The 12,341-nt window shown below is 38.7% G+C and overlaps 1 protein-coding gene across 1 annotated transcript; it reads left to right on the plus strand.

Moving 5' to 3' along the window:
• The first annotated feature begins 11,798 nt into the window (after positions 1–11,798).
• LOC118624749 (NADH dehydrogenase [ubiquinone] flavoprotein 3, mitochondrial-like) lies at positions 11,799–12,119 on the plus strand. The gene has a single exon (XM_036253228.1). It carries the CDS (start codon positions 11,799–11,801, stop codon positions 12,117–12,119), a length of 321 nt encoding a protein of 106 aa, XP_036109121.1.
• The last annotated feature ends 222 nt before the right edge of the window (positions 12,120–12,341 follow it).

The following is a 12,341-nucleotide window of genomic DNA, read 5'->3' on the forward strand; positions in this document are numbered from 1 at the left end:
TCATTTCTGGGTTCTCTGTTCTGTTCCACTTGCCTATATGCCTGTTCTTGTGCCAGTACCGGGCTGTTTTGATTACAGTGGCTTTGTAGTATAACCTGAAATCTGGTATTGTGATCTCTCCAACTTTGTTCTTCTTTTTCAAGATTGCCATGGCTATTCGGGTTTTTTTGGGTTCCATATGAACTTTTGAAGTATTTGATCTAGTTCTGTGAAGTATGTCATTGGTATTTTCATGGGGATTGCATTGAATCTATAGATTGCTTTGGGTCGTATGGATATTTTAATGATGTTAATTCTTCCAATCTATGAACAAGGTATGTGCTTCCGCTTTTTAATATAGTCCTCTGTTTCTTCTTTCAATGTCCTGTAATTTTCTGAAAATAGGTTTTTTATTTTTTTGATTAAGTTTATTCCTAGGTATCTTAATTTTTTTTGCTGCGATGGTAAATGGGATTGTTTTTTAGTTTCTCCTTCTGTGAGGTCATCATTGGTGTATAATCCCCTGTACTTTTCTTTCAATGCTCTCTTCCTAGAAATTTCATTTACACCCATAATTTTAAATTTCAGCTCCATCCTGCTTACTACCAAATCTATTTCTTAAATTCAGGCCTCTCCTCAAAATTTCTATTCAGCCTGACATCTATTCTTGGATACCCTCTAGAATCTCAAAGTTAATATGTCCAAAATAAAACATTTGATTTCCACTCCCAAACCTGTTTTTGCTCCAGTTGTTCCCATGTCAGTAAATGGCATGACCCATACTACACCTTGCTTTTACCTTTAAGCTTTTCCTTACCCCCTCTATATCCAACCCATTAGCAAATTTTGTCCAGTTCCATTTGCAAAACATAATCTCCAGATGGCCTCCCTCTTCCATCCCTACCATCACCACAGGAATCTCTCACCTGATCTAGCAGTGGTCCCATTAAGGTCACTTTTTTCTCTCTTGCCTCTGCTCTGTCCACTTTCTTCTTTTTAAAAATCCTCACCTGAGGACATTTTCCATTGATATTTTCAGATAGAGTGGGATGGAGGGAGGGAGGGAGGGAGGGAGGGAGGGAGAGAGGGAAGGAGAGACAGAGAGAGAGAGAGAGAGAGAGAGAGACAGAGAGAGAGCAATGTGAGAGAGAGACACATCGATTGGTTGCCTCCTGCACGACCCCGACTAGGGCCAGGGACTGAACCACAACCGAGGTACATGCCCTTGACCGAAATCAAACCCGTGACTCTTTGGTCCATAGGCCGAAGTTCCAACTGCTGAGCCAAACCGGCCAGGGCCACTTTATTTTTTTTGATCCTCATCTGAGGATATGTTTTTATTGATTACAGAGAGAGGAAGGGAGAGAGAGAAAAAAATATCAATGTGAAAGAGAAACATCAATTAGTTGCCTCCCATACGTGCCCCTACCAGGGATTGAACCTGCAACCTAGGTATGTGCCCTGACTGGGAATTGAACCCATGACCTTTTGGTGCTCAGGATGATGCTCAGCCAGCTGAGTCACCTGGTCAGGGCTCTATCCACTTTCCACATAGTAGTTAGAATGAACTTTTGTTATTATTTTTTATTTATCTAATTTGGTTTATGTTAATCCTCATCTGAGGATATCTTTCTATTGATTTTTAGGTAGAGTGGAAGGGAGGGAGGGAAGGAAGGGAAGGAGAGAGAGAAACATCGATGTGAGACACATCAATTGGTTGCCTCCTGCATGACCCCAACCAGCTCTGGGGATGGAACGTGCAACCCAGGTACCCCAGGTACATGCCCTTGACCTGTAATCGAACCCCACAACCCTTTGGTCCATGGGCTGATGCTCTAACCACTGAACTAAACTGGCCAAGGTGATCTTTTAAAAATGTAAACCTTGCTTGGACCGATTTGGCTCAGCAGTTAGAACATTGGCCTGTGGACCAAATAGTCACGGGTTCAAGTCCAGTCAAAGGCACATACCTCAGTTGTTGTTTGATCCCCCACCCTGGTTGGGGTCATGCAGGAGGCAGCCAATCAATGTGTCTCTCTCACATTGATATTTCTCTCTCTCTCCCTCCCTCCCTCCTAACTGTCTGAAAATCAGTAGAAAAAATATCCTCAGGTGAGAATTTTTTTAAAAAAATGTAAGCCTGATTATATCATGTCCTTGCTTAAAGCTCTCCAAGGGCTTTGTATTGCTCTTACAAGAAAATCTAAACTTATCTTGGTTTACAAGGTCCTGGCCAGTTAGTGCTTATTTTTTCAGATTCACTTGTTTCCTTCAGTTCCTCGTAAGTCTCTGCCCTTCTTTAGGTTCCTTACCGAGCTCATTCTAGCCTCAGGGGCTTTATTTGTGCTGTTCTCTTCACCTTTCAAGTGGCTCATTCTTTCTTATCTTTTTCTTCCTAAATATATACATTGCTTTATATGTATAAATGGCTAGGAATTTAACAAGATGTTTTAATTATAGAGCAAACAAATGTTTGTGACCAAAGTATTTACAATCACTTCTATTTTAACTTTTATTTAAAAGTCTTTGTCATAGATAAAATTCAATTCTAAGTCAATTTTTCTGTTGTGTTTTGTTTTTTAGCATATTCTGTTATTTATATGCTATCAGTTGATCCAGGCCAAGTGTACCAAAATGATATTACTTTTATCCTAAGAAAAACATAATTAAGAAAATAAAAATAATATTACACCAAAATGAATTCCAAAATTAAATGTGCTTTTGCTGGAGCCCGCCATTTTAAACTTTGTACATCTTTCTTTACTTAATGTAAATAATTGAATCCCAGTATGGTGTGTGTGTGTGTGTGTGTGTGTGTGTGTGAGAGAGAGAGAGAGAGAGAGAGAGAAAGGAAGAGAGAAAGAGAGAGAAAGAGAGATAAAGATAAATATTGAGACAGATTTTTAAAAATATATACATTAAAATGCACAGATCCTAAGATGTATAGTTGGGTGTCAAAAGTCATATATATCTATATAATTTTATAACCAGTATCTCCAGTCAAGATATAGAACATTGTCATCCCCAAGGAAAATTTCTCAAAATTTTTGTTTGAGATCCTGAGAAGCAGAAATAAATGAACAAGATAAAAATCTGATTTTTTAATGAACAAGGCAAAGATTGCACTCTTCCAGAATATGATTCTTTACTTGAAAACAGTGAGGCATAATAAACAAGCTTGTGATCATGTGATTGGACATTCAAATTGAATCCCAACCTCCTAACACTTCATTGTCTGCACCCAGATATCTCTGTTCCCGAATTCTGCATTTGCTGTAGCTTCTAAAATATGTCTGCACCCAGATATCTCTGTTCCCGAATTCTGCATTTGCTGTAGCTTCTAAAATATCTTCAGCTGCCCTAGACTTTACGGCCAGAGCTACATGGGAAGAACCTAGTCAAATATCCAGAAAAGCGTTAAAGTGAGAGGCAGGGAAGTCATTGCAATGATTTACGAAAGCCTAATTGTGTTTAGACAGCAAAGCATAATTTGGAAATGTGAAAACAGATACAATGTAGAGTTTTTGGTAGGTGGGAAGCATCTAATAGACTCTTGGACTTGTAATAAATTCAAGGCGACAAGTTGGATAGTTGGGATCAACAATCCGTTCTCTTAATGACTACATCAGTTTTTCCAGGTAATACCTTCACTTGGAGTTATCCACATCTCTTCCTGACACATTTGCTTTTTTGTATTTATTAAGAAAGAAAGAGATTCACCCTCTTATCTCACTTGCTTTGTAATGATTTAGAGGGCTGAGAAATTTCAGTCTGTTGTTAGCCCTGACTGACTGACTGACTATGGCTACCTGCACACGGATTGAGTAGTTCCTGAGGCCAGTTCCAGGCTGACTGAAAATTAATGAGTATTAGTGGCTGATGGGGAGAAAAGGAGCTCCACATACCATATTTTTGTCACCTGGGATTTAGGTAACTGGTTGTAGAAAAACTAATTTCACTGATAGAGGAAAAGGCCAGCACGAATATAGAAACAGGCTAGGAGATGGCATGGGGACAGAGCTTACCATGGGGGTGGGGACTCTCAAAGAGGGTTCCTAAGTCGAAGTCGACTGTACTGTACTGTACTGGTGGGTATACAGCATGTATACCCTTGCTCTTCTTTACAGCTTCTCTTCTCATAGTCTGGTGTTCTCAAACTCTGATCTGTAGGCCCGTGGGTGTCTGAGACCTTTGCAAGGGAGGTATACGGTCAAAACTATTTTCATGATAATGCTTAGACAGTATTTGCCTTTTTCCCTGCATTGACATTTCGCTGGTAGTATAAAAGCAGTAATGGGGAAAGCAACCCAGTGCCTTATCATGAATCAAGACAGTGGCAACGCTTGTACTGGTCATTATTGTACTTTTCCCCACCATGCACTCACAGTTAACACAAAAAAGTCAGTTCACTTAAAAATATGGGAGATAAGGGCAGTAAGAATCATTAATTTTACTGAATCTCCATCCTTGAGTATACATCTTTTAAATAAATTGTGTGTGACAAAATGGGATTATGCATTAAACACTTGTGCTATATAACCAGTATGATGGTTGAGTTGAGTTGTTTGAGTTGAAAGCTAAAATAACCATCACCTTTTCCCACTGAAAACAAGTTTTACTTCAAAAAACAACAGATAGACAAACTATGGTTATTTAGAGTTGAGTATTTTCTGACAAATGAACTGAACCGGACTACTGCTACTTCAAGGAAAACAACTGACATTGTTTGCTGCCAATGAAAATTCGAGCTTTTAAGTAAAAATTAGAATTGGAAAACTTGTATTCACCACTATGGGCATGACAGCTTCCTACAACTTAGATACTTTTCTAATGAGATCATTGGTGATATGAACCAGTGTGGTTTGTTTTATATTGTATAGTTAAACATTTGAATTATCTTTGTAAGTGGGTGAATCATATTTTAAAATAACCAACATTTAATGTTACAAAATGAGGAATGGGAAAAAATCATTTGAAGTGTAATATCAATAAATTTTACTGTAACGATGTGAAAACTTCACTGATAGCATTTCAGATTTTACATTGCAACTACTCTTTAAAAAAATCTGCCACTCATTGAGTGTTGGTGTAGTTTCAACTAAGAATAGCCACAATTACCTGAAAAAGTTATTAAAATATTCCTTCCTTTTTTAACACATCTGTATAAGTCTGGATTTTCTTCATGTACTTCAATCAAATGGAAAATGCAGTAGATTTGATGCAGAAGCAGATATGAGTGTTCAGCTGCCTTCAATGAGGCTATACATTAAGGATATTGCAAAACTGTAAAACAATGCCATACTTTCCAGCATTTGGGGGGAGATATAATTCTTTGTCTTAAAAAAGATGTTACTTATGTTAATATATAGTGGGGCTTTTATTATTTCTATATGAATTCATGAACATACCTAAAAATTCTTTATTTTAATTTCTAATATGGTAAATATTGATAGATAAAACCACATAAACAAAAGTTCTGATTGGTCCCCAGTAATTTTTAAGAGGTAAAGGGGTTCTGAGACCAAAGACTTTAGGAACACCGTCCTAGTTGCCTACTTCTACCTCCGGGTGTGCTTTGACTCTCAGAAGGAGAGAAGGGGTGTCCCTGCACGTTCCTGAAGTAACCTCCATTTGTCACAAACTATAATGAAATTTGGGTGAGTCCTAGGTCAAATTATGCATGTTTCCATAGTGATCTTGCTTCTGCAAAGTTATTCAGGAACACGGACACATGGGGTTATTTCCATTTTGCTTTGTGAATTCTGGACAAGTCTCAGTACAACTCTTCTGAATTCCTTTGAATTAAAGGTCTTCAATTTTTAATTTATCCTGTAATTAGGCTGGTTTTGCTTCACTGTTGTTCTGTCATGTCCTTAGATTTCTAGTGAAGCTGCTTATTAGTCATACAGGTCAAATTTTATGGGAAAATCGGATGGGGAACTAACGTTTGGTTATGCTTGTTAAAATTTATTTGGAGACACTTTAAAAAGAAACCCACAGAAGTTTTCTCAAAACAGTCTTTCTGGTTGTCAAGTGAAAGAGGTGAGCAAATGTCTCGTGAGTAGATTCAGAATTTCTGCTAACTGGCAGTGTCCTTTCCCAGCCTCTGAGGGCTCATTCAGGTACTTGCTGACAAGACTAAAACCTTTTTAGCCATTAGAAAAATTACTCTGGCAACAGTTTCATATATGCCAGGAATTATTAAAATAGACCTTTTTTTTTTTTTTTTTGAAAACTGACAATAACTTTAACCACTATAATGAACCACAATGACATCAAAATATTCATGCAAAATAGTTGATACAAAATGCTTTTAAAAGTTTCAGCACTGGGATTTGTAGCCGAAGCATATAAATGTTATGTGAAAAACCGTTGAGAGACATTAGTGTAATGCTGCTAATTTGCTCTGGGCTTTCAAATTTTATAAATGCATTTCCTATGCCAACTATTTTCTTCAAACTATTCTTCAAATATCTGTGATGCTTGAAACTTGTTTTCTGCCATATTTGAAATATGATTTATATGCATGATATTGGTAAGGTTCAATTTAAATCATTTGCTAGAATTTTATTTCATTTTAGTTGATGTAGGAGAAAATAACTTGAAACTGAAGAGTAAATTGGATAGGGAATGTCTAGGAATAATGGTTTGATTAAGTTTGTACAGTGAATTTCAGAAAATTATAATGTAAGCTTCATAAAGGTGAGGATTTTGTCACTATAGGTGTACTACTTTATTTTTGATGCTCCGGATATAGTAAATGTTCAAAAAATATTTGGAAACAGAGATAGAAAATATGTACATGGACGACGACAACAAGCTGGCCCAACTGGATCAGCATTAATACTGATAATGTTAATAGCATTAATGGAATTCTTAAAAATTATTGTTCACAATTTTACAGTCTTATGTTAACAGAATTAATCTGTATTTAAGGTCCAGTTAAATACATTGATTGACAAGGGAATCCAACTTAGTCTGCTGCCCAGCTGACTAGCTTCCCCAAACAGTGATCAGAGCATTCATTCCTTCATGGAGCATACATTTATTGAGCACCTAATATGTGACAGGCATTACTCTAAGCTGGAGATAGAGAGGAAATAAAACAGACAAAAATTCCTGTGCTCTTGACGTTTACATTCTAGTGGGGAAAGACAGATAATAAATAATATATTATGTGTGTTATTACATTACAATTTATACATTATGACAGATGAAGACCAGTGCTGTGTAGAAAAAAAATCAAGCAGGAAGGGGAAATGAGGAGACATTACAATTTAAAATAGAGTGATCAGAGAATATCTCATTGAGAAAGATATTTGAGCACAGATCTGAAGAAGATAAAGAAGGGAGTCATTCAGACATCTGAAAGAAGAACATTTTAGGCAAAGAGAACAGCAAGTGTAAAGGTCCTATGGGCAAAGAGTGCCCAGCATGTTTAAGGAATGTTGGTGGAGTGTTGGCAGTGGGCTGGATTAAAGAAGAGAAGTTGGGGGATGGTGTGGAATGCAGTAAGAGGTAATAGGGAACATATTTTGTTGGACCTTTAGGCATTGTATATACTTTGGTTTGTATTCTGTGTAAGGTGGGAAGGCATTAGAGGAATTTGAAGAGGAGTGACATAATCTGACTTATTTTTGTAAAAGATCACTCTGAGGTTAGTGTTAAGATTAAATAGAAAGTAGTTGAAGGGAGAAATAAAACATTCAAAAACAATGATTGGAGACATCATTTCCCCACTCAGTAAAGGATAGAACAACCAGACAAAGTTAGCAAGAATATAGAGAACTTGAATAGTACTATCAACCAACTAGATGTAACTGACATCTATGGAACATTCCAACAATAGCAGAATAGGTATCTTCTCATGTGCACATGGAACATTCTCCAGGATAGACCAAATACCAGGCCACAAAACAAGTCTGAAAAAAATTGTAAAAAAGGAGAAACATCTGTAACAAAAAATAAATAAAAAAATTTTAAAAAAATTGTAAACGATTGAATTTATATAAAGTATGTCCTCAGACCACAGTAAAAACATTTTGGAAATCACAAACAAGTGAAAATTAAATGACACATTATAAGTTATCGATGGATCATAGAGAAAATCTTAATAGAACTTAGAAAATACTTTAAGATGACTGAAGATGAAATATACCAATATTTATGAGATGCAGTGAAAGCAGTGCTTACAGGGAACTTTATAGCTATAAATTATTTTTTATTGAGGTATAATTGACATATAACATTAGTTTCAGGTGTACAAAATAATGATTTGATATTTATGTTGCAAAACGTTCACCAAAATTAGTCTCATTAACAACCATCACCGTACATCATTACAATTTTTTTCTTGTGATGAAAACTTTTAAGATCTACTCCTTAGCCACTTTCAAATATGGGATACTGTATAATTAACTATTCTGTTCATTAAATCCCCATGACTTGTTTTACGACTGGAAGTTTATACATTTTTACCCATTTTTCCCTCCCCACCCCCTGTAAATCTTTTTTATGAAAAAATCTCAAATAAGTAACTTTAGACCCTTTGAATGTAGAAAAAGAAGTACAAGTAAAACCCAAGTAAGCAGAAGGGAAGAAATAATAAAGAATAGAGAAGAAACAAATGAAATAGAAAGCAGAAAAACAACTGAGGAAATAAATGAAACCAAAAATTGTGGGGTTTTCTTTTTGTAAGATCAACAAAATTAACCATCTTAGCTATACTGACCAAAAAATAAAAGTGAAAACTCAAATTATTAAAACCAGGATTGAAAGGGGGGGCATCACTACTGACTATGTAAGTTACAAGGATTATAAAGGAATGTCACGAACAACTGTATGCCAACAAATTAGATAACTTACATTAAATGGACAAATTGCTAGAAGGACACAGACTTCTGAAACTGAGTCAAAAAGAAATAGAGTGGATCCAAGATGGTGACAGAGTAGGTGGAAACTAGGCACTTCCTCCTGGGACTAAACTGGAGTTACAGCTAAAATAAAGAGCAGTCAACCTGACCAATTGAAGATTAGCTAAACAGAAGTCTTATAACTATGGATTTACAGAAAAAGCCACATAAAGACTGGTAGGAAGGATGGAGATGTAAAAAGTGCTGGCCCTGCACTCACATGCTGCGGCTGAGAATCCAGAAGGATATCTCAACTGCAGCAGACCCCTGAAGAGTGTGGGATCTCAACCCAGTACTGGGCACCCCCGTTAAGAGTACCAGAGCAAGAAAGAGGAGCCCACATAACATCTGGCTGTGAAAATCAGGAATTTTGTCCGCCAGGGAAAGACAGAATTCTGTTAGAAACCCAGGCACCCTCTTAAAGGGCCAGTGAAGAAAATCTTGTTTGCAGCCACTCACTTGGGCTCTGGCAGAGGGAGGGTGGCTTGGTGCAGACTGGAATCATGTGAGGAGAAGACTGGGTTGTGTGGTTCTGAGGAGAGAGCTGAAGGGACAGCTGCTAGGGTCCCTGTGCTGAGTCCTTCTCCCATACCACGCACAGATGCCATCTCGTTTGCATCAAGCACTCTCCTCCATGTAGTATCAATATGGAATGTGATAGCCTCAACATCCCGACTCTCTGTTGCCCTACCCTGAGAAACGCATGCCCTACAGAGGAGTCAGCTGTCTGGGCCCATGGTGCAGATGTCCAGGCAGAGTCAGGGGAGTATAAAACCGAGTTGTGTGGCTCCAGGGCAAGGACCATTATTCTCTCTCACATCTGAACAGTGCAGAGCCCTTCCTTTACATGGCCAAATCTTGGTCTATTTGAGTCTGATAAACACAGCTGACCTCACCCTGATGATTCCGAGACCTCACCCCACCAAAAAGTCTGTGGGTACATGGGGAGTGGAAGCAGGTCTTGGTGTACCATGGGACTTTTCCTGAAAGGCTTCAGACCTAGCACTGGCCACCAAGTTTGAATCTATCAATCTGGTTAATACTATTCACCCTTACCTGGTGACTCACTGCATACCTACCTCATGCAGCTTGAATACCACCAGAGAATCTTTTGGTGACTGAATCTCACAAGTAGCTGGTAGGTGGAGGCAGGCAGAGGCAAATTTCAGAGTGCCTTGGGACTTTTGCTCACCTGCTCCACAGGCTTAGTGTTGGTGAAAGCCAGCCTTGGTGCAGATCTTGGCCCTTCCCATGCACACCCGGGCCCAGCAGAGGCAGCCACAAACTATGGATTGCTTTGTAGCTCCAAACAGGTTGCTCAGAGCCAGTCACAGGCAGTGTCTGATATTGACCTGCACTGGTGACCCTTTCAAGAGGCCCCAGAATAAATACACTTCAGACAACATCAGAACAGGACCCAGTTGGCTCCACAAACAGCACATTTAAAGGGAGATCGTGACAAGCACCAGACTCTGCTGAAGTAAATTACACTACATGTGATCACCACTCACACAATAGCTTGTACACTGAGGTTAAGGTCTGGCCTCATAGTCAGGAAACCTAAAAGTTGACCTCATGCTCAGACAAGCCAAAAACAATCAAGGCTCAACTACAACAGGAGGGTTCACACGACCCACAAAAGGGACATTCCAGCTCAATAATCAGGGAGACCACTGGGTCCCACAGGATACCTACTACATAAGGCCACCCTACCAAGACTGGGAGATGTAGCAGATCTACTTAATACATAGAAACAAACACAAAGAGGCAGCCAAAATGGGGAGACAAAGATATATGCCCCAAATGAAAAAAATAGGAGAAATCTCCAAAAAGGAACTAAATGAAACAAAGGCAAGAAATCTACTAGATATAGAGTTCAGTGTGTCTCTCTTGTGTCGATGTTTCTCTCTTTCTGTCCCCCTCCCTCTCTTCCACTTTCTCTAAGAATTAATGGAAAAATAACCTTGGATGAGAATTAACAAAAGCAAACATTTTATTTTATTTTTTCCCCCAATTGACCTCCTTCTCCCAATCCTGCCCCGCCCCCAGCATTGTTGTCTATGTCCATTGGTTACACATATATGCATATAAGTTCTGTGGTTTATCTCTTTCCTCCCCCCATCCTCCTCCTCTGAGGTTTTTGTGTTCAGAGAAGATGCTTGGTATGATTGCAGTCATCTTAAATTTATTCAGAATTGTTTTGTTTCCTACTTCTATGTCTCTGGATATATTTTGTATATTCAGCTTGTATTGTTCATTATATTCCACAAATAAGTGAGATCATGTGATATTTGTCTTTCTCTGATTGGCTTATTTCGCTTAGCATAATACTCTCTAGGACCCTCCATGTCATCTCAAAGGATAAGAGATCTTTCTTTCTTACAGCTGCGTAGTATTCCATTGTGTATATGTACCACAGCTTTTTTATCCACTCATCTATTGATGGACACTTGGGCTGTTTCCAGATCTTAGCAATTGTAAATAGTGCTGCTATGAACATAGGGCTATGTACATTTTTTTTTATTGGTGTTTCAGGCTTCTTAGGATATATCCCTAGAAATGGAATCACTGGATCAAGTGGCAGTTCAATTTTTAATTTTCTGAGGAAACACCATATTGTTTTCCATAGTGGCTGCACCAGTCTGCATTCCTACCAGCAGTGTACTGGAGTCCCCTTTTCTCCATACCCTCGCCAGCATTTGTTGTTTGATGATTTGTTGATGGCAGCCATTCTGGCAGGTGTGTGGAAAAAATTTTTTAAAAATAAGAATAGTTTAAGGGACTTCTGGGACATGAAGTGTAACAACATCTGCATCATAGGTATGCCAGAAGGATAAGAGAGAGAGCAGGGCATCAATGACCTATTAGAAGAAATAATGAGACCCAACCTGCTTTTGAGTCACCACGATGGCGGCCTTCCTTCTGCTCAGGCAAGGACGCATTGGAACGCTGAAGACTGTGCTCCTAGAAGGACAAGTGTTTCGAGGACTTGCTCCTACAGCTTCTCTCTCTGCAGAATCAGGAAAGAGTGACAAAGGACTGCCACTGAATTCCAATAAGCAAAGCCCACCAAAAAGGGCAGAGCCGGTACAAGCTGCCCCTCCTCCTGAGCTGTTTGACCACACCACCTACAGGAATCTCCAGCATCATGACTACACTCCATACACCTTCTTAGATGTGAACCTGGAACTTCTGAAACTGAGGTTGCCTCAGCCCTCTTCTAGCTGAGAGTCATCTCGTCACTGAGAGCTCAGTTTAATGATCACCCTTTCCTTGTCTGCTGTGTTCTTGCCTGCCAAATAAAGTCTGCTAAGTCCTTAGGGGTGTGGGGAGAAGAAGAAGAAGAAATAATGACTGAAAACTTCCCTAACCTGGTGATGGAAAAAGACATACAAGTCCTAGAAGCCCAGACAGTCCCAAAGAAGATGAACCCAAAAAGGCCAACACCAA

The sequence above is a fragment of the Molossus molossus genome, unplaced genomic scaffold, assembly GCF_014108415.1.
Source record: "Molossus molossus isolate mMolMol1 unplaced genomic scaffold, mMolMol1.p scaffold_m16_p_10, whole genome shotgun sequence".
Lineage (NCBI taxonomy): Eukaryota > Metazoa > Chordata > Mammalia > Chiroptera > Molossidae > Molossus > Molossus molossus.

Bases quoted from the DNA above. Each gene is read 5' to 3' on its own strand.
- LOC118624749 (XM_036253228.1), top strand. From the start codon at position 11,799: ATGGCGGCCTTCCTTCTGCTCAGGCAAGGACGCATTGGAACGCTGAAG.